This window comes from Oryx dammah, unplaced genomic scaffold, assembly GCF_014754425.2.
Source record: "Oryx dammah isolate SB20612 unplaced genomic scaffold, SCBI_Odam_1.1 HiC_scaffold_7, whole genome shotgun sequence".
In the NCBI taxonomy this organism is placed as follows: Eukaryota; Metazoa; Chordata; class Mammalia; order Artiodactyla; family Bovidae; genus Oryx; species Oryx dammah.
The window spans coordinates 5,695,418-5,718,444 of NW_024070191.1; the positions used below are offsets into that span (position 1 = coordinate 5,695,418).

At 44.0% G+C, this 23,027-nt stretch overlaps 2 protein-coding genes across 6 annotated transcripts in view; one reads left to right on the plus strand and one right to left on the minus strand.

The window, feature by feature from the left end:
• MCPH1 (microcephalin 1) overlaps nt 1-23,027 on the plus strand; it is a 225,654-nt gene that overhangs the window by 103,911 nt on the left and 98,716 nt on the right. The gene's annotated exons all lie outside the window — the stretch shown is intronic.
• Nucleotides 1-23,027, minus strand: part of ANGPT2 (angiopoietin 2) — a 56,810-nt gene that overhangs the window by 6,739 nt on the left and 27,044 nt on the right. Inside the window, exons 2-7 of the mRNA XM_040243214.1 lie at nt 18,379-18,534; nt 14,908-15,029; nt 10,342-10,574; nt 8,145-8,272; nt 2,640-2,741; nt 1,707-1,873 (exon numbers count right to left, since the gene is read on the minus strand). Of these exons, the coding sequence (XP_040099148.1) occupies nt 1,707-1,873; nt 2,640-2,741; nt 8,145-8,272; nt 10,342-10,574; nt 14,908-15,029; nt 18,379-18,534 (908 nt within the window). The remainder of the gene's footprint in view (nt 1-1,706; nt 1,874-2,639; nt 2,742-8,144; nt 8,273-10,341; nt 10,575-14,907; nt 15,030-18,378; nt 18,535-23,027) is intronic.

Sequence of the window (23,027 nt, forward strand, 5' to 3'; positions counted from 1 at the left end):
TTCTTCTTAATTTCTCTGTTGTAGAGTTCTAACTGTTGCCAGTTGGAAAAATATTTAGCTTGGAGGTAAAACAGTGACCAGCCACTCATGTCTAAAACTTCATTGAGTTTTTGATCTCTTTAGAGTCCCCTTGGGGCTGCACTGCAGCCCAGACACCTATCTTTTCACTCATGTGAGCCCCGGTCTACCCTGGGCAGCCCGGCTCTATGTGTGATGAGAGCCAGTGACTGACTTTTTAGAAGTCGTGTCAAAGCTTGTCAGACGTTATGTCTTCAGAAATGCTTCTGAATTTTGGCCCACCGTTCAGCAGGACACTGGACGTTGTACACTTCCCAGGTAGCTGTCAGCAGGCCGGCTTTCAGCCCTTTTTTTTTCAAGCTGTCCATTGCGGCCTCCCCGAGAAGCCAGCTCAAGGACTTTAAAAATCACAGGTTCCCCCCTCCCCCAAACTACTAAGGCCTTGGAATTTTCATTGAGCAGAGGCTCTGTATTGGGTATCGGTGGAATTCAGCCAGGACTGCAGGTCAGCTGACATCTGTCTCCTGGGACACTGCTGTGGACCTTCTCTTTTGCCCGACAGCAGAGTAGGTGTCTCACGTGTGCCCTGCGGCCACTGGAGCCGCGCCTCCCGCTCCGTTCTTCCCCAGCCGGTGCCTTCTAGACCCCGTCAGGGTGTGCTGGCACCCGACCCTCTTGTGTTGTATCTTCCCAGATCAGTTCCTGGGCCACCTGCAGGCACCCCGTCCCCCTGGGCCCCGCCAGCGACAGGCGTCCTGAGCCCCCGAGTGACGGCGAGACACCCCGACCCCTGCACTGCCCTGGCCTCCCACAGCAGGGTGCGGGGCCCTTTTGCTCTGCCTCCACTCAGGCCACTCTAGCACCAGAGAGTCAATTCCCACTCACAACTGTGCATGCTTTTCTTGGAACATTTGAGATTAGCTCCCCCAAGCAGGTGGGAGGACGCAAATACTGAGGCCGAGCTGCGAACCAGCCCGTCTTCCTGCAGCCCAGGGCAGAAGACCCAGCTGCCCAACCACCCAGCTAGTCATGCCTCTCTTGAGCTTGGAGTGGAACGCAGCAACTGAATGTGGTTGAACCTCACAAAGATAGATTTAACTTTTAAAACCTTCTGGAGGGAAACAGCATACTCATGCACCTACTAGGCTTCCCTGTGTCTCAGACGGTAAAGACTCTGCCTGCCAAATGCAGGAGACTTGAGTTCAGTTCCTGGATTGGGAAGATCTCCTGGAGAAGGAAATGGCTACTCATTCCGGTATCCTGGCCTGGAGAATTCCATGGATAGAGGAGCCTGGTGGGCTACAGTCCGCGGGGTCGCAAAGAGTTGGACACAACTGAGCAACTCACACACGCATATATCTGCTGTGTGATTGGCATGGTATCTTATAATAAGGACACAACATGCATTTATTCTGCAAATAATTACCTGCCAGGCAGGGTTCATCTGTGCTCTGAGGATACAGAGCAGACACAACAGGCACGATTCTGTCTCATGAAGCTCCCCTTGTATCGTTAGAATTAGAATGCTAAAACTAGAGACACTTGCCTAAGGGCAGCAAAGAACTGAGAGACAGGCTGCTTTTCCCCCTTAAGGTAGCCTGTGAGTCATTCAGATTCTGGTTAATACAGTGGGCTTCTGACTTCCAGCAAATCCTTTAACCCGCTTCAGTGGCATGGAATTTCCTCACCTGTAGTTGAGCTCCTCGTTCGAGAGATGGAAGTGGTCATACAGCGAGTACGCCTCGTTCCCTTCCCAGTCTCTCAGGTGTATTTTCAGCACGTAGCGTTTCTGACCAGTCACTTGTGAAACAAACTCATTTCCCAGCCAGTGTTCACCCGAAGGGTTCCCGAATCCCTGAAATTCAAGTTGAAAAGTTCTCTTACTTCACTTATTCTTTTTTTCCCCCTTCACATATTTGAAATCAGTAGTCCCTCAACTTAACATAGAACAAGCATCAAATATTCAGCAGAAATTCCTTCCTGTGCTGTGAAACTTTGGGACCTTCCATATAAGGTTTTTTAAAAATCAGTTTTAAGAAGCTAAGCTGTTACCAGAAGGAGATTGGTATTGGAATAATTAGAAGGACTTGGAGAACCCCCAGTAGAAACATTGTCATAGGGACCTCCCTGCTGGTCCAGTGCTTGAGGCTTCACTTTCCAATGCAAGGGGTCTGGGGTCAGTCCCTGGTGGGGGAGCTCAGATCCTGCATGCCTGGTGGCCAAAAGCCAAAACATAAAACAGAATCAGTATTGTAACAAATTCAATACAGACTTTTTAAAAAATGGTCCACATCAAAAAAAAATCTTAAAAAAGAAGCATCACTATAAACACCTTAGTTTGTAGAGGTGTGAAATGCTGTGAAGTACTCTACCCCTAGAAATGCTGAGCCCACTAGCTTTCGCATGCCTTTGTTTTGATGTTTCGTTTATGTTACATCGACTGGACCATTCTTTAACGTGGTAACAGAAGCACCAGTTAGAAAGATCCTTTTGGTTTCAAAACAAAAAAAATGGTCAAAAGTCATTGGTTAGTTTTAGATTTGTGGTGGAAGTCCTGCACATTCTCAAAGTTAGTTTTCACAAGGAAAATTATTTTCAGATGGTTTAAAGAATATCCATACCACTTTATATTCTTTCCAAGTCCTCTGAAAATCAACACTGCCATCTTCACGTCGCTGAATAACTGTCCACCCACCTCCAGCCGTTTCCATGTCACAGTAAGCCTGCAACGGGAACGCACAGTTACTGCCTGGGAAACGTCCAGACTTGGGTCTTCAACTTACATAACAGACACGAGATGAACAGAGATACTTAGAATACGGCCAGAGCTGATGGGGTTCTCTGGGGTAAATCTCTGTGGTCTTCCAAGAGGCAAAGGATTTTAAGGAAATTGAAAACCATGAATTTAAAATGATGATGAAAAGTAAACAGTAACATAACACGACGTGTGGATGAAAATAGGACCTTGTCATCATCTGGTCTAGGCTAGAGCCCCACCCCGACAGCTGACCCAGAGGTCTGTGTTCCTTAGGGGTTTGCTGGGAACGGGACACGTTGGCTGATTGGCCCCAAATCTCTCATCTCCAGCCTGCAGAGATCTATTGCTTTGTGTCCACATCCCTGAAAACCTTTATGGTGGCTGCCAGTCCCAGTCACCTCTCCAGAGAGTTGTGTAAAAGGGAGACTCTTGGATTGCAGAGCTTCTAAGACTGCTGTGATGCCGTGGAGCTGTTAGGCTTCCTCTGAGTGTGGGATCAAAGTCAGGTTCCATGGTTCACCCCTCAGAAGGAGGGACTGGAGGCTTTGTGTGTGAACTGAGCGGGGCCTGGCAGTTCTGCCTATAGACCCCAACCTCATGCTTCTCTCTACCTTGCTCACAGCCCCTGTTGTTTCACTTCCCTGCTCTTTTGACTTCTGCTTTTAAATGGGCTTGGTGGGTTTAAACTTTGCTCAGGACATGGGATTCCTTCTTGATCTAAGAGCATCCATGCTTAATTTCAGCTCAGCTGGAATTTTATTATGAAATTAAAAACCCCTGAAAATAAGATTACACAAATAGTTTTAAATAATGAGATTACCGTAGAATGAAGACATTTTCCAAAAAGTTAAGATAAATTTCCCTACAGCCTCCAAGGTAGTAAATATGAAAGTTAAGGTTCAAAACCAATGAGAAGTATTCTTTCTTTGTTGTCCTCCACGGTCTTTGGGGATAATTTTTGAGGTGGTTTTGGCAGAGTAAGTTTAAATGTGAATGGTACTGCTTCTTGAGCTGAAATCCTAGGGGCTGGGGGCTGACTGCGCACCCAGACTGCACCCAGGCCTGTCCCTTCACTGTGCACTCGTCTGCCAGCCTGTTCTGAGCCAGCCGAGCGCAGGAGCTGGCGCCCAGTGCCAGATCGCCCGTCCCCTCTCTCTGCCCCCTTTCCCAGCTCTCCCCAGCACCGTCACTCGGCCCGGGTCACCTTCCTGGTGATCCTTATGTTTGGAAACGTGTGTTCCATGAAAGAAAATTTTATTTATCAGGAATGAAATGATTTCCCCACTTAAATTAATCAGTCACATGAAATTGATCTGCTTAAGATAACCCCTTATTGCTTTGAACTGATGTTATTATTAATCATTATCATTGTTCTACATCACTCCATTCCAAGCACCAGGCTGGGTTCCTTGTATGTATTATCCATGATCTCACAGCAACTTTGCTGTGATACTCTTAATTCTATATTTTCGAAAGGAGAAAAGATTTGGTAAAGTCAGGTTAAGTTGATCAGAGTCATTCAGCTAGTAAGTGTTGGCATATAGGATTTGAATAAAGTCTGTTTAATTCCTGATTCTGTGATGTGCTTTCTACTCCTTCATGCTTCCCAGACGGGCTTCCCTCGTGGCTCATACAGTGAAAGAGTCTGCCTGCGGTGTAGGAGACCCGGCTTCAATCCCTGGGTCAGGAAGATCTCCTGGAGAAGGAAATGGCTATGGTGACAAAGAGTGGGACCTTTCAGATTCACGACTGAGTGACTCACACACATGCTTCCAAACACAGAGAAGCTTGGCTCTTTCGTTAATAGGCCAGAAGTCCCTCCACCCAGCTCCACACTGAAGTCAGTTCACGAATAATCCTGCCTCTCACTTGTCCCTGTCCATAAGATGGTCAGTACCACTGACTTCTGTCAACATGTCTTTTAGAAGATCCTTCTAGTAAGTTAGCTGAATAAGCTCCATTGGTCTGAGCAGTCACGTGCACACACATGGACTCTCCTACCCTAAAGGTGTGCCAGGGGTAAAGGGCCTGCATGCTGTTGTCAGTGAGCCTGTCCTCATTCCTTGACACTCAACTTCTTCAGTGTCAAAATCGCCCTGATGAGTTACTGATATTTAAATCAGAGAAGGGTTCCATCTTGTTACAGAAATCACTCAAGACCAAGGTCTGGGGTCTGAGCCATACTATCCTCTAACCCCATTAGGGACAATGATAGGATCATGAGAACATTTTAAAATATTTGTCCAGCTTGAGGGGAAGAAAAAAAAAATAGCACTTATAAAAACTGAAGCATTATGGCTAGTTGGCTCATGCTGCTTCCAGAGGAAGATCGTGCTCCAGTGGAGCTCTCCATGTAGCCAGGAGGTACTGATGAAAATGATGGAGCAGATTGCATCGGGGTCAGAAAAGCAGAAGTCCCCAGATAATGCCCCAGACCCGAGGGCAGTCAGTGCTTCTGATTAGCACACCACAGCACGGTCCACCGGCCTGGTATCTTGCTCTCAAGTTGATGGGCTTTTCTTCCCAATCTAGCAAATAACGCTAGATTAAAATGTCACGCTTCAACTCTTGAGGCCATGGTGAACAAGTGATTAAACAGCAAACGGAAAAACGTTAGGAGTCAGGTATCCTGTGAAATTTAGGGAAGGAAACCACTGTGTCTCTTAAAAGCAAAAACAACAACGCCTCTGATAAATGCCACCATGCAATGTCTATCTTGTACAAAAACCTAATGAATTCTTTAAAAATCTAGTTGAAATACTTAAGCCTCTTTGGGAAAGATCTGCCCAGAGAGCTGTTGAGCATCCTTTTCTTGAATTAGAAGATTCAGAGTGAGCTTGAGTGTCCCGCCCTGCAGAGAAGTTGTCCACGGCCCTTTGTTATTCCTGTTTAGTCGCAAAGGGATGTCCAACTCTTTGCAACCCCACAGACTCTAGCCCACCAGGCTTCTCTGTCCTTGGGACTTCCCAGGCAAGAATACTGGAGTGGGTGGCCATTTCCTTCTCCAAGGGATCTTCCTGACCCAGGGATCAAACCCGAGTCTCCTGCAGTGCAGGCAGATTCTTTACTACTGAGCCACCAGGGAAGGCCCTCGTGGCTCTCAGGGGCAGCCAGAACAGTCACGCTTCTCGTACATCGACTGGATGGCGGGCACCGAGCCCTGTCCTCCGTGCTCACCTCCAGCGTCACCCCGAAACTGTTCTGTGAGACAGGGGAGCCCGCAGCACATCACAGATGAGGGAGCAGAGGCTGCAGGCAGGGCAGTGACTTGCTGAGAGGCACACGCCGGCAGAGTCAGAGTTTAAGCCCAAGTCTGTCAGACTTTCTCAGGTTGTGAATCATGGAGCCTGAAGTCTGGAGGGGAATCCAGAGGTAACTTAATCTGGACCATATATCTCAGAGATGAAAAAATGGGGGTTTCAAAGCTTGTTGTTCCCTGCTGTTCAGTGAGTTGTTTTTACCGCATGTGTGTAAAAGGGCGTGTAAATGCTAACGCTTCCAGCCATCACCTGAGACTCCATCAGCCCAGAGCCATATATCATCCTCTTCCAGCACTGAGGCTGTTGGGCTGGTACAGCCACTGGGGCAGGGACACGCAGTGAGGCAGGAAGTGTGACACCACAGTAGGGCGGCTGGTCCCTCTGGGTCTGTTCGGGGTCATTCCACGTCATTCTCCATCCCCTTCCTCCTCCTGTTACTCCTGTCCCGCCGTCCCCCTGCCTCCAGACCCAGGGCAGACCAACATCTGGTGACAGACAATAGTGTATAAGAAGTTGGCCTGAAAACCAGAGAGCAAAGGGGACTGAAAGGCTTGATACAGAGTCTGCTCATTACTTTTTCATCGGCAACAGACTGTTTGAGTTTGGGGTTTTTTTTCCCTCCCCCTAATGCACTACTTCTAGGGTGCTAGGACATTAACTGGCTTTCAAGGTTGACTTAGAACACCATGAATGAATTAGATTTCTTTGGAAAGTATTATTCAAGATAAATTGACTGTTTATCTTTTCAGTTCGTAATCAAGCATATGTTACTGTTTCAAATTCCATGTCTTTATATATAACCTTGATGTTTATATTCTTTATAAAGTGTTTTTCTCTATCACCATGTTAAATACTGAGGATAATCCTGAGTTCAAAAGGCTAATATTTTCAGGAACCTCTAACATTTTCATTTTGATGCAGCGTTGAGTGCCGTTTCCGTAAGTGTTTCCGTTCATTCAATTTGTAGCTGCTTTTACAGTTAGTTGTAAACATATTTATAGGCATTTAACAAATACAGTCATCTCACAGTTATATAGTGCTTCACACTGAATCTCGTATAAGGCTGTTTTACCTTATAGAAGCCACATTGAAATATTCCCTGGGGAAGTGACTCCCCCTTCCCACCCCCACCCACCCCCATTTAAAGCTTAACGTCTCCCGCAGCAAATTCAGGAGCCACACTCCTGAAAAATCCAGCATAACCAAGAACACAAGTTAAACTGCACACCGCCTTCTCCTTATGGTAAGTTCTGGTTCTTGGTTCACTTATGCACGTACTTGGGAAGAAAAGCCCATCAGCGGGGATAAGAACAGCCTGCGCCAGGGTCCCTAAGCCCCTCTGCAGCAAGTCCGCAGCCTTCAGGGCTGTGATGGTGTTTGCACAGATGGTACAAAAGGACTGGCAGGCGAAACTGCCAGCACCCTGGAATGAACTAACAACGGACCCCCCCCCCGTGCTCCTCAGTCACACGCTTGCGACTGGAGGAGAGAAGCCAGTGTCACTCCAGGATGTCCCTGACAAAGCCGTAAAAATGATTGATTTCATTAAACCTCTACTGCTGCACGTCTGGTTTTCTATTCCGTTTGATGAAATGGAAGTGGGTATTGATCACTTCTGCACATCAACGTGCCCGTGGCTGTCTCAGAGAGAGAAACTGTGACTTTTAGTTGCAAACTGAATGAGCTTTTTTTTTTTTTTTTGAATGAAATACCAACCATTGTTACATGAAATAAGGACTGACGCATGAACTATGGTTAGTGAAACTCTCAGATTTTGGAAAACATTTTCTTTACAACTAACAAAGAGAGTCTGACACTTCAAGACAAACAACTGACAGGATGCGTGACCAAGCCAAATGCAAGGGGACACAAGCAGATTATCTGACACAGGAGGTGGACGCCCAGAATGGGATAGCTGTTTCTGCATCGTTCATAAGCATCGGCAGTGCTGTGTACCCAGCGGCGGGGCTCCGAGTCCCTCGTGGTCAGCATCTCTTGCTTTGCTCTGCATGCCGCTGGCATGGTGTGAGAGCTGTGTATGCAGCTGCTTTGCTTCTGAAACCACCTGCTTCAAGCCAGGGGGCTGAAAACGAGAGGCAGCGCCTTACCTTGATCTCCTCCGTGGAGTTAGGGAACGTCAGTGTGTAGACGCCGCTGGTGGTCAGTCCCGATTTGAATGCCTCCCCGCAGTCTCTGAAGATGATTTGGTCGTCCTTGGCAAGCAAGGAGTATGAGGCTGTTTTTCAAAAAATAGGAAAGCTTTTAAGAGGAGTTTGTGAAAAGATAAAAGCTGATTATTTTGAGATGCACTTACTTGTGATTGTATCACATTTGAATTGTTATCATGAGATGCTAGTTTCTTAAGCCTTTCTGATAAAGTTCCTCTTTCAGCCTGTTTGGTATTAATTCTCAAAGGTCACTACCAACAATCCACACTTCCTTTTCCTTCCCATCAACTGTATGTAATGCAAGTACTTTGCAATCCCCCTTTGCAAACTGTTACTTGTGAAAAAGTCTTTCATCTTGAGTAGAATCAGATAAAGTGATTTCGGAAGAATAAAGGACATACCTAAAAATGGTGCTGGCTCTTCGCCAGTTAGGCTGTGGGGTGGATTGTTTTCTTCTTGTGTATCTGAGGCCAGCTATTTAGATAGTAATATTTCTTTAGACCATTGGGTGAAGATTCCTCAGTATTCTTTGGATTTTTAGCAACCATCTCATAGTAGCTTGTCTTAAAGTATAATGAAAGTGTTAGTCACTCAGTTGTGTCTGACTCTGTGATCCCATGGACTGTAGTCCGCCGTGTGTTAAAGAGGAACCTAAAATTTCTCTATCTGTGTCTTTGAAATCCTTCCTTGAAAGTGTAAAACATCTAGGACTATGAAATTCTTTCAGATTTTTTGTTTCACTCTCAACAGACTTCCCAATCCCCTTTTTTTTTTGGCCACATTAAAAAAAAAAAAGTGTTTGTGTGCATCTGTTCTTGCAGGTATGTGTTTATCTTCCTTCTAGAGCCTGACCAGTGCCCCAGGCTCTGGACCAGGTGGGGTGGGCAGGCCGCTCTGGGGGAGGCTCCGTCCCCCCGCCAGCCAAGGCACGCAGGCAAACCAAGCTCGTCCTGTGGCCTGTCTCTCTGCTGCTTGTTTCTGCCAGGATCTGAGCTGTGTGGTTTTCCTCTACTTTGACTCATCAAAGCTAGCACCTCACACTGTCTTGGTCCCGCCAGGCATCAGGTGACTGTCTTTTCCTTTTCTACATGTGTGAAAAAATGCAGATTTTTCAAAATTACAAAGGAGTGTGACTCTCTTTGGAAGGCATGCACTGCAGACCCGCCACGTAGCACAGGTCATGCTTGTTTGTCTGCTTCCTGGTTTAAGTAAAAACCTTGTTTAAACATCTCTGTTACTGAAGTGGGCATAACTGTATGACTCAAGGGAAACGTGAGAACATACTTCTTACCGAAATGAAGAAATATCTCTACATGAGTTGCATGTAAAGTGCAGCTGTGTCGAACAGAAACATTTGGAAGGGCCCTATGCAACAGGCCATAGTAAGAGCTAGACCCAGTGTTTGAGAAAAAGCAATCTTAAAATACCGCACAGGTTGGGTATCATCTCTCTAGTTAATGATGGAAGATGTATCCCTGCTTCTCTCTAATACAGAAGTTGGAGGATAAAACAGGAATAAGGAAGGAGAGATGCCGTTACGGTGTGGTGAGAGCAGGACCTTGGCGTTTCTTGGATACTGGTCTTACACAAGCATTGTCTCATTTAACCTTCACAACAACCCTATGGGCCTAGTATTGTTCTTCTCTCCTAAAAAATAAAAAAATGTCCACTCTGCTTTAGTAATGGAGAAGGAAATGGCAACCCACTCCAATGTTTTTTGCCTGGAGAATCTCCATGGACAGAGGTGCCTGGCGGGCTGCAGTCCATGGGGTCTCAAGGAGTCGTACACGACTGAGCAACTAAGCACGTGGTTTAGTAACTCGGCCAGCCCTATACACCTGTGTTAGCAATGGAACTAACTGAAAGAAGGCTCTCCAAGCCCAAAAACAAAAGGTTGTTTGAGGTGGTTTGCCTCATAATATTTAATTAGTATAAATATATATTCCCCTTCCCCTCTCTCTCCTTCTTTTTAATTGGTTCCATATTGAGGCCCTATAAAGTATTCATATGAAATATGTAAGAGAAATAGTGCCTTTCTTGGAAAATGAAAGGTTTTTTGTGTTTTTTCGATGAATTTTTGAAGTTTCACCGACTAATGACAAAACAGAGGAAAAACTTACATGTAAACCTGACTTACGGTTTGATGTTGACATCAGAGTCAGTAAATTATTAACTGTCTCCATCAGATCATGTTGCTGCTTTTGGAGAACTGAATTATTCACCGTAGCCGTCACCAGTTGCTTTTCTAGTTCTTCAATGATGGAATTTTGCTTGGATACTAACACCTGGAGCTGATCTTTCTCTTCTTTGATTGACCGAAGTTGAACTATGTGCTTGTCTTCCATATCTAGGACCTTCTTTTCCAGGAAACTTGTCAAGGGAAATAATTGTTAGTTAGTGAAGGGTTTTCTGATCACCATCAAAGCCATGAGCTTGGTAAACATCTAATCAGTTTCATAATCCTTATACAGTCATTTATATTGATGGAATTTCTGCTTCTGCAGGGCCCTCTGGTAAGATGTCACAGGAGTTATAAAGTAATCAGATGTTGCCGGAGCCGTGAGGAGGCTCTCAAGCATGCTGAGACCAGACAGAGGACACAGATATGACATAGGCATGAAGAGAAAGTGCCCTGGTGAAAATGTAAGGTTCATGACTAGAAGTTTCCACATGCACTGCCTGTGAGACCATGGTTTTTCTCAAGAGGAACGTGGGCATTGAGAAGGTGCCCTCGGTGTTGGGAACTCCTGGGGGTCAGAGCTCCGGGCTAAGAATGTCACCTCTGCACGTGACCGCCCCTGGTGTTACTCTATCTGTGGGAAAGTCCACTGACAGTCATGAATCTCTACCTAAAATGAAGGCTTTAGATTAGATGATGATCTCTGAGACCCCCTCTAGTTCAAATAATCTGTGAGTCTATTATTCCTTTTTGGGGGACAGTAACATTTTCTGAACCTTTAACCTTGGAAACATTACTAAGCTAACTAAGGGCCTAACTACCCATTCCAGGTCTTACCTATAAGCATTAATAATCAGTATTAATACTAATTATTATTAAATTCAGTTGCAGCTCTTAAATTTATCACGGTCCAATTGTCAATTTTTTTCTTTCTCCCAAATCTCTGCCAGTATGATCCAGAGATCAGTCACATCCTGGCCTAAAGATTGAGTCTCAAAATTACATACAAGCAGGTGCTGAAGAGTGAATCCCAGCATCAGGCCATCCCAGACCAGACTAGCTGTGAGCAGGACCACGTATCTGTGTGTAAAGCTTAAGAGTCTCAGAGATCAGATCTCAGAGCCGTGTCCTGCAAAATGCACATCTGGCCCCTTTACTGGCTTTTGCAGTCAATTTAGTGAGTTGTATTATGCTTTTTTTTTAATAAAAGGAAATTAAATAAGTGGGATAAGACATGAGGATAAATTCATAGCAAGAATTTTGCACAGAGCAGCAAATGCCATGGCCAGTGTGGGCGGATGGTGGGCGGGGGAGGGGTGGCGCCGTGGGGACGCCTGTGTCACTGACACTCTGCTCGTTAGCATCTCACTTGGATTCCTGACACAGGCTGAGCTGCTCGATCATCACCATAGAAGTTGGACGTTGGTACTGTGTAACTTTATGTTAACGTAATTCATGGTCTGATGAGAAATGTGGAGAAATATCAAGGCTGAATCATGTTTCTTTTGTGTGTTTTTATTGCCTGTCTTCAGAAGGGGACATCGTAAATGACAGTGCTTTTCAGTAACAACTGAATCATATATCGGTAATTGTACTTTAATTGAACTGGTGCAGGTAGCCCGTAAATCATTTATTTTTAGAAGGAAACAAATGATAAGATGAAAAAAGTATAGTAATTTTCAACTTTAGCTCATGGTTATTTTCAGGAGGATGTCGATGCTATTAAGTACTTTGACTTCACTGGTAAAGAATTAAGTACTTCATGTTCCACGAAGAAAGCGATCACACTTTGTGAGAACTATTGAAGATAATTTAAAATATGGTCTGTCAAATGTCAACACATTCACGAATTTTTGTGATGATGAAATATGCAGCTGAAACCTTAGGCTAGTCCACGCCTTAGGCTAGCCTCAAATGTTAAGGTCCCTGAAGACAGCATGCCAGACTCACTGAACGCTATAAAGTCATCAACATGACCTTATTATTTATTTAAAGTTGTTGAGAAAGGAAACACATTATTGCCATTTCATTTCATATTGTGTCAAAAGAGAATATGATTCCTGCAGCTGCTAAAAAGGTTATTCTTCTGCAGGTTCGTTATGCATGATTTTTGTAAGTCCACTGATAAAAGCTACGTCTTTCAGTATCCTCACTATGGCAGGTCATCAGAAACAGTTCTGTGGCTCCAGTCTGAGTCAGGTGTGTGCGCTCAGTTGCTTAGTCATGTCTGACTCTTCGTAACCCCATGGACAGTACCTGCCAGGCTCTGTCCATGGAATTTTCCAGACAAGAATACTGGAGTGGGCTGCCATTTCTCTCTCCAGGGGATCTTCTCGACTCAGGGGTTGAACCTGAGTCTCTTGCATCTCCTGCATTGCAGGCGGCTTCTTTACCCCTGAGCCACCAGTTTTGAGTGAGATATTTGCAATTCAAGTGTGGAGCTCTGCTGTTGCAAGTGATGTAGGATTTTAGTTTGTTAGAGATGTTTGTTCAGCAGAGTGGTTTTATGGAGAAAATGTTGTGATGTTTGAAAATAACTCATAAATTGGGGCTTCCCTGGTGAATCAGATGGTAAAAATAACATACGAAAAATGGATTGAAATTATTGGAAAAGCACACTACTGGTCAAATGTCAGTTAACCAGGGGAAAACTGTAGGATTAAGGGGGGCAGGGAGGAATGTGAAGGATCATTTAAGCAAGAATTATCAGGAAACACAGCAGCTTCCTGTGTGGTTGGAGTCACTATTTTATACATTGTAAAGCTTTAACATATGAAAGAATTTTATCAAATTATAAATGATTAAAAAAAGCAGTGAAAGTTGTTGATTGCATTTCACAGCAGTTCAGGCTGCATTTCACAGCAAATTCAGGCTGAAAAAAAATTGCATACTGTGATAAGTGAAAATATTAAGCAGTGTATCTGAATTGAGAATTAGAGGCATACTTATCTAGACAAAAGGCAATACCAGTTGAAAACTGTTTATAAAGTCGTCGTCTGGGTAACATAACCGACACACGTAAGTGATCATTTTAGCGCCACAGCATACTAACACAGGAATTAAGGCGGGAGCCACGGCCCGCACCAGAGTGTCCCACTCGGGAACGCTAAATAAGGCTATTTTACTTTTCATAAGAGAGAAATGTGAAACATTAAAATATTTAGAGTAAAAATCTACTTGGTACAGATGAATGGATAGCGGTACATATATACAATGAAATACTATTCAGAGACAAAAAAGAACGGAATCCGAGTCAGTTCTAGTGAGGTGAGTGACCCCAAGCCTGTTAGAGAGTGAAGTAAGTCAGAAAGAGAAAAGTATCATGTATTAATGCTTATTTATGGAACACCAAGAAAAGATGGTGTCGATGAAGCTATTTGTAGTGAAGGCGTGGAGGCTCAGAGAGAGAATGGGCGGGTGGGCACAGTGGGAGGAGGGGAGAGTGGGGCGGACGGAGAGAGCGGCTCGGACGTGTGCGTGCCCTGTCACACGTGAACCCGGTGGCTGGCGAGAAGCTGCTGTGCGCCACCACACGGGAGCCCAGCCGCTGCCCTGGGACGACGAGCAGGCTGGGCTGGCGGGAGGGGAGGGAGGAGATCCAGGTCTCATCATGGCTGCGTTGTGGCGTTGTATGGCAGAAAGCAGTACAACACTGTAAAACAGTTCTCACCCAATTAAAAGTTTACCAAAAAAAAATCGACTTGCTTTTCAAAACTTTCAGTGGATTTCGTCTGTTACCCACGGGACAGAATTGTTTCAGTTCAGTTCTCAATGAAAGGAAAGAATGATCATAAGACAGTAAGTGTGCCATCATTTTTGGCTATGAAGAAGAATTACGTAATTGTGTAACAGTGTGTTGTTACGTGTCGTAGATGCCGTGTCCTGATTAGAAACAAGGAAATACGAACACCCGGAATGTGAACGGAATTACCCTCCTACGTCCCCACCTGAGTAGGCCTATGAAAACAGTCCCCACTTGTCACTCATAATCTTGGTTTTTGTATCAGGTTTTTTTTGAGAGCTTTTAGCATTTTATTTAGATATTAACATAATGTATTTAATATTAACTGTTGTTTTTACTTTAGTATATGCTTTAAAAATAAACATTGCATCATGAAATGTGCGTTGGTTTACAGTAAGGTGTAGTTTTCCTGCTGTAGACCATTTTCCGTTGAAATAAACTAAATTCTCAGAGGCAGAGAACTTGTTAATATCAAAATGCCTCAGTAGTGGTTTTCTGTGGATTGAGGCAAAATTTGGAGGATTCATGTAAGAGGATCTTTAAGAGGCCCAGAGTGTTACAGAAAAAAAGTCAAGGACTATTTTAGAAGGTGATACCATTTTGGTGTTTTTCTCCAAACCCTCTCACTACGTTCCCATCAACTCGTGATCCTTGCACTGTACAGTAGGAAATACGGCATTTTAAAAGCCATGCTTATTTATAGTTAATAATCACTTGAAATAGGCTTTCATATCTAGAAAGTGTATGATTCTGGATTATACGTCTCTTTATATTTTTATTACCTGTTCTTATCTTGCAGTTTGCTTATTTCACTGGTCTGATCCAAAATCTGTTTTTCCAATTTGTTTGTAGAAAGGGAGTGTTCTAGAAGCTGAAGTTCAAGTCTTGTTGTCTGATTTAATACCTAAATGTAACAAAATAAAATTCCTACTTAGTATTTTTTAAAATTAGATACAAAGTCATCTAAATTATAGGAAAAAATAAATATGACGTATTTACCCAAGTATCTTATTTTGACATATTTTTCATTTTCAGAAAAGGTTTGTTGGGCTGGAATACTTAAGTGTGTTAAACATTTTTTTTTCCACCATGTTATTTTGGAAAGCATTTAATAGTTCTGGACAGTGGTGTTTGTGTCAAATAATAGAATGTTCATTTCCTTCTTCTGCCCTGTTTTGTCATTTCACACAGTGGAGTAGTCAGGAGCATAAAACGGTCATATTTAATGTCTCAGAAACGGTTGGTAAATGAAAAGAGGCTCCCCTTCGCTCGAGACAGCGGTTGCCCCCACCCCTGCATCGGTGCGGTGTTGAGAGCCACCTGCTTCCATTCTGTGAGAGCACAGCCCGCTTTTAGCCTGGCATTTCCTTATTTGTAGTCACTTGTTTAGTCTCCCTCCCTTTCCTTTTCCATGTCTCTCTTTCCTATTTTAAAAGTCGTGTCAGCCCATCAGGAAACGAGCGCATCAGCATGGAGCAGGAGCTGGGCCTCGCTCTGCGGGCCTTTCTGACACACCCCACGTGCAGTATCGCTGTTCCATTGTGTTCCGACAACTTCAAGAATGAATGCTTTCGCCTTTGGCTGCATTTTAGCAGGAAGAGTGTGGTGACTCATGTCCTCTGTGTCATGGTTACTCAGGATGTGACGTCATGTGTTAAGTGTCAGGCAGAATTGTTGGCCGGAATGAGGGTCCTTGAAAGAAGCATTGTTTGCTTGGGGTCTGTGTCATTCATGAACGCCTTGGCATGGCCCCATCACACAGGTTTAGGGACAGCCTGGTCTTCAAAGCTGGATGCCTTCCGGCCATGACAACTCTTCTGTGCATGAGTAAAGACCCCAGCCAGCCCCAAGGTGTGATTGGATACTAACACCTCGAATATAGATAGGGCCTACATCTTCTGTGGGCCCCAACAATGTGCATCGGTTATTGAGAGAAGGAAGTGGAAACTCGTCTTTGATTTTGCTCCTAAGGGAGCTCAGTGGGTTCAGCAGGGGAGGGGCAACCGCTGGGTCCTGACCGATCCAGGACCAGCGCCATGTTTTCCCATCACTCTTCCGAAGACCTCAGCTGCAGGTGACCCTAAATTACCCAGGTCACGTGGTTTTCTATTGTGTCTGAGATCTCAGGCCTCACAGTCTGGTTTAATAGTCTCTCACGCTGACAGGCTCGAAGAATCTTCTAATCAATCAGAACCTTTCATGTTTGAACTTAACCAGCTTCACACAGTCACTGCCCACCGGATACCTGGGTAAGTTGATGCATAATTTGGTCCCTCGATGTCTTTGATTAGGCTCAGCCTCTTACTGTGTTTAGTCAGATAGTAGAGGCCGTTTTCTTTCCAGCCATCTTCCTATTTTCCTGTTTCCCACCTAGTTTTATAATAGATTTTTTTTAAACAATCATGTGACTCAACAAAATCTCATTAAATGCTAGTGAGTCTAACTTACAGAGGACGGCCAAGGTTTCCATTATTGCTTTGTATCTGATGCTTTTTTCTTACTCTCACCTGAAACATAAGCAGCATTGTATTCGGGCCTTCTTGGCTGTGCGTGGCTTTCTCTGGTTGAGACGAGGGGCTCCTCATCGCCCTGTGTGGACTTCTTCCTGCTGTGGCTTTTCTTGTTGCAGGTGGAGCACAGGCTGCGGGCGTGCGGTCTCCAGTGGCTGCAGCGTATGGGCATGCGGAGTCTTACCTTCCCCGACCAGGGATTGAACTCGGCCCCGAACTGGCAGGCAGTTTCTTACCCACTGCGCCACCAGGGAAGCCCCAGGACTGTTTTCTGGAGGGCTTGATTGTTCATCAATTGTATTCTCAGAAGGTGGGCATGTGGCTCAGATATTACTAATCTATTTGAATAGTTGACCATGGGTATATTTATACATTTACTTCTGGATGTTTGTGTCTTAGCGTGTTAGATTTTAATTTACCTTTAAGAATTTTGAGTACCTTGTGATCCATTGTATAAAATGTCTGTATTGACTATTCTGATATTGTGGAGATATTTGATGAGCAGAGAACACCTTATTCTGTACTCAGCTAAGAATCTTTTTTCTCCTGCCCCTCCCATGCTGTCTCTCTGCTTGTCCAGTGGTTCTCGGGGCAGCGATGGGAGAACACCAGCGCCCTTCTCAACATGGGCTGCCTCGATTGGAAGGCTTTTATGATTTCTCTTCTCCCTTATTGCTTCCTGGCTGATGCTGGGCATGTCTTGGTTCTTTAGCTTAAGTAGCACATGAATCATAAAATTATACAGGAATAATATGTCATGGGAACCGTTTTCAGTTAAATCTACTTTTTTTTTTTTGTAGCATTACTTATAACTCGTGGTAGGAAGGTAACTCCTCATAAGCCTATAAAGAAGTCAGGATTAGAACCAGCAGGCCGTCTTACCAGTGGTGAATGTTGAACTTGGAGCTTCTCCATAGATCCCCCGACAGCGCTGTTTGCCCACCGGGAGTCTTTCTGTTGGGCACCTGTGGCGGGCCATCCAGCATGGCTCCAGACAAACTTCATTCTGTTGTTTTGCTATTATTCTTCTAATATTTTCATAGTTCATATTCTTCTTTCCTACCATTAATTGATGGCTCATAGAACCTTAAAGCTCACAGGGAACTGGCCAGCTCTCCAGTTCAGAGTCACCACCTTGGAGGCCTGCGGAAAGCTGGTGCCTCACTCCGATTCGTTCATCGGGTTAGTCATGGAACTCAGGTCTTTGAGCTGAAAGCTAAGCCCTCTCTGTGCCTCAGCTGCTGCTTCTTACTCTTCCCTTTGCTTCCTTCTCTATAAACTCACACCACAAATTGTATAAACTCACACCACAGATTGTTTTGGCAGTTTTATGAGACTTAGGTTTCACCTTAACTCAAGAGATCGGGTTAAGAACAAAATTTCTAGCTCTCTGCTTCTGCTCTTCATGCCTCAAGTACACAAAAACGTTAAGGGCTCAGAACTGAAAAGTTCGTCTAGAGTCCAGAAAGCACCAGTAAGACAATGGAGCACTTATCTTGTAGCAAGTGTGAATAATGTGAAACTGGTCTGAATGTCCTCAGTTGAATAAATGTAATGCAGTATTAAAAATATATATTTCCTGGTTTTAATTTCTATCTAGACACAAATTCTTCACTTCTTATCAAGTCATCCTTTCTTCTGCTTTTCTGGAGCTTTCCCTGCTTCTCCCTCGTGTCATTAGGCAACGATTTTGTGCTAGTTTTTGTCAGTCTGGGCCACTCTGGGTTCCGTTTCCCTACTTACTTGGGCTTCAACATCGGTTAACTTCCGGGTCTGCTCTGCGGTTTGATTGAGCAGGTTGGTCCCTATTTCTATCATCACAGCGGTCTGGTTCTGCACTGCATTCTGTTGTATCTCTACCATCTCTTTCTTCATGTTGTCCTGGATGTAATTCTCAAGCTAGAAAAGAGCAAGCATCAGAAAGACAGTCATTGGTCAAACGATCAGACATTGTATTCCTAATTCATTTCCCTGCCTTTTAAAATATCTCTTAGAAGACGTGCGCCTTGCTCTGATATGGGGAAGTCTTGCTTTTTTTTTTATCACTAGCAATAAAAAACAGCGTGATTTTATATTCACTCAAAATCCAGCAGCTCAGTAACAGCATGTGTGGGAGATAGACTGTTTAGGCAGCCCTAGAAGTCCACCCGATGGTGAAACCACAGCTCAGAGGCGGGCAGGTGACCTGCCATCGGGCAGGTAGGGCCACGGGATTTCAGTGTGTTGCGTTCCTGATGCAGAAAATGAAAATTTGGTATAAGGAAGCATCACTTTCGAGCATGTTCTGGACTGTGGTTTCTTGAAATCCAGACTTTAGAAGACACTTAAGCTAGAGCACGAGGAAAGACGCACCTTTGGGTTTTCCGGGTAACTCAGGGCCACACTCCATAAAGACCAGTCTCCCCACCAACTTCCCTCTTACTGCGTTCATCACACATTAGACCTGTTAAGTTTCCCTGTGGTTTTCCACGGTTTCGTCATTTTCCTGATGGGCAGACTTAATCATATGCTCGTCTGTTCATCTCGCGTGAGTGTCAGGATGGTTCTCCTGCCTTGAGTTGCTGTGGACCATGGGTGGGCCAGCTCATTTTAACATTCGCTGTGTGCAAGAGCGTCGGGAAGCTCATTCACTGCCGTGGTATAGATGCCTGTGTCTTTGGCAGTTAAAATGCACAGTTAAATACAAATGCAGACCAGCCAGGTACATGTGAGGAGTCTGTGGACTCCAGGCTGTGCACAACTGTTCCTCCATTTTCTGTGAACTCTAGGTAAGCTGCTCGGCTTTGGGGAAACCACAGAGTCCTCATATATATGATAGGGTTTCGGTTTGGTCAAGAGGAATGTTTCAAGGATTAATTAAGCTATATTTTTAAAGGCATTGTGCCAAAAGGTCTGTAGTCTTTCTTAATTTATTCTTGCCTTTTTTCTCTCCCCCACCTTTTAAAAATTGTAACTGTTACAATTTAAATACATGATCTAAAGTAACTCATGGATAGAAGTTTGTAATTTCTCCTCCCCGCTTCCCCCCTCTTTCTGCCTGCCTCTCATTCCCCCACTTCCTCCACTACCATGGGAATAATGGAATTTTTGAGGTTAAAGTTAAAGCTATGTAAATCATCCAGAAGAGTTGTCTTAGTTACTCTTAACACCCAACAAAGATAATATTTAGAAAGACATATTCTGGGAAGTTTGGAACTATTAAAGATACACTCAAGCTGGAGTTTGGTTTAAGTCCATATGCTGAAGTAGTAATGTACAAACTAGTAGAAATAAGTCTTAATCTTCTCGTTGGTTTCTGTAGTTAAGAGCTAAATAGAAGCAGTTCTATCTCCCGTCATTCTAAATCACATAACTAGAAGGGGAAAATGGATCCTTGATCGTCCCCCACCCTGACTCTAGAACTAACGAGTCAAACGTGGTTACAGTCAACAAGAGACACGAGAGGCTTGTTTACAACTCTATATTTGAAAGTCAAGTTGTAATTTAAAATTAGACTCAAGAACTTCAAAAGACATAAAAGACCTAAATTTTTAAAAATAAAATTTCTTAACTTTATGGCCATATCTTTCTGTAAGCTTGAAAACAATAGGATATAAATGCTTTATAAGTCACTATTTTTCAGCTTTTCTACGATGACAAAGTCTATGTATGAGCTGTGCACATCTCATGTGTAAAAGTATACATATCAGTGTATGTTAGAGGGGAAATTACAGATCTATATACATGTGTGTATAGAGATAGTATATATAGTGTATACTATATCATTTATTTTTATGTATATAATATGCAACTGTATAAAGTAAAATTCTATATGATACTGACCCAACTGCTAACCAGTTGAAATCTTTGAGAGAAGAGAAAAGCAGGAATATTCAGTCTTAGAATCTTTTTTGATTCTCAACAAGTTTTGTGCTTTCACACTTGACACAGTGAAATTAAGGTTATAAGAGAAAAGGGCAACATGACAGCTGTACGTATATATAACGGAATATTTCCCAGCCGCTACAGAGAAAGAATTTCAGTCAGTTCTAGTGAGTTGAATGAACCCAGAGCCTATTATGCATAGTAAAGTAAGTCAGAAAAATAAACACAGTATATGAATGCATATACATACGGAATCTAGGAAAATGTTATTGGTGAACCTGTTTGCAAGGAAGGAATAGAGATGCAGATGTAGAAAATGGACTTGTGGACACGGCGGGGAGAGTGGGGCGAGTGGAGAGAGTAGCGCCAGCATGCATGCACTGTCTCGTGTGAAATGTAGCTGCTGAGAAGTTGCTGCGCAGGACAGGGAGCCCAGTCCGGCTCTGTGATGACTGCAGGGGTCGAACGGCCGGGTGGAGGGAGGAGATGCAGGTATAGTCGTGACTGATTTGCACTGTTGGATGGAGGAAACCAACACAACATTGTAAAAAAAATTTTTTTAATTTAAATTTTAAAAGCATATAGTTACTCGCCAGAACAAAAGCAACAGTAACAGCCACAGTAACTCTAATAACCAAAGTCTAGCTGGCGCTTATTGGTCGCTCCCACATCTCAGCTGTGTGCTCACCTCTTTCCATGGACCAGGTACCCATTCTCACGCACATGGGCACTTCTGGACTTTGGAGCAGACTGGTAGTTCAACCCAGAGGCCACACCCCACTTTCTGCCTTGTAACAGCCAAAGTGGTATGTTCCAAAACTAATGTGAGCCTGCCTTTGAACGTCCAAGATTCTCAGGGCCTTAAAAAAGAGAGGGAGACCACCTACCCTGCAATTAAGGAAGCCAAAGGAGTCATTTTTACTCACAGAAAAGCCTAGATGTGAAGATTACCACTGATGATTTCTATCTCCTGGGAGCATCATGAGAAAAGAATCTTTTTCACTCCAAAGACTAGTAGTAATTTTTAGTGAGAAAGACTCTGAACATTCATTATACAGTGTGAAATTTTCCCATTTAATGAAGCCTTTCCCTAAATCAGCATAAGACCAGATCTAGGAATGAAGCAGTTTGGTTGATCCACGCCAACACCTGTGTTTTAAAAATTCCCATCTCTTGAGGCTGATGGATTAGTTATTTTCTAGTTTATTGCCCCAATACATCTTTCTGTTTAGTATCCCCTCTGTTTAATTGCCTTCAACTTTAGCCCAGAAATAACTGAAATCGGCCCGGTGAAATTTCACTCTAATATAAGGAAGTCTTCGTACGAGAAAGAACACGGGGCAAGTGGGATCTCTCCTCCCATTGGCAGCCCGCAGCGTTTCCCGCTCTCACCGTGTGCGCTTAGCTGCTCTTACCAAAACAGTTTCAAGACACTTGAGCCTCCCGAGGGAGGGAGAGGGTTCTTTCTCGCTTAACATGGGTGGCTTCATGCACTCATATTTTGCAGGGATGTTTGACGTTGCCCTCATGTCTGAACATTATTAGGCAGCAGTTCTGATTTGTGGGTCCAAGCGCCTCGGAAAGGTTCCCATTACAAGCTAGAAAGGACTGTGTGGACGTTCATCATTTTAATTGGTGGTCCAAACACGCTTCCAAGTATGGGTCCTTGAGCTGTTTCTCTTTCCTTCGGATTCACATGGATTACCCACACTCAAATTAACATTGTAAGGCTATTGCTGTGATTATAAGCTGTGTAGATTTTTTGCTTGATATTATTTTTTATTTGTAAAAGAGTTGAACTCCAAACAACATCTTTTAAAAGTTGGCAAACACATCGAAATTCAAGCAGCCAGAGGAAAATATTTTAGCAAAACATAGACATATATGTATTGTTTTAATGTGAAATATGTCCAGAGGTTTTTCATTGCTCCCCCAACATTTGGAAAGATCAGATTTGACAGGAAAAATAAGCCCATTTTCGAAGCAACTCTGGCAGATTGATTACACACCAAAATGTTTTCCTGGCTGTCTTCCTTCTCACCAAGATTATCATTTTTTTTGTACCAAAAGGAAAGTAATCTTGAAATTGGCTGGGGAAAAGAATGCATGGATAGTGTACAAAGCCCATCCCTAACTTTGAGATTTTGATGTTGCTCATCACTACTGTTTTTTAAATTTATATACTTTTGGCTGCACTGGGTCTCCATTGCTTTGTGCAGGCTTTCTCTAGTTGCGGCAAGTGGGAACAACTCTCGAGCTGTGGTGTGAGGGCTTCTCATCACGGTGGCTTCTCTGTTGTGAAGCGCAGGCTCTAGGGGCACAGGCTTCAGTGGCTGTGGCGTGCGGGATCCGTGGCTGTGGCACGGGGCCTTAGTTGCTCCGTGGCACGTGGGATCAGTAACTGTGGTGCGTGGGATCAGTAACTAACTGGTGCGTGGGATCAGTGGCTATGGCGCGGGGCCTTAGTTGCTCCGTGGCACATGGGATCAGTAACTGTGGTGCGTGGGATCAGTAACTGGTGCGTGGGA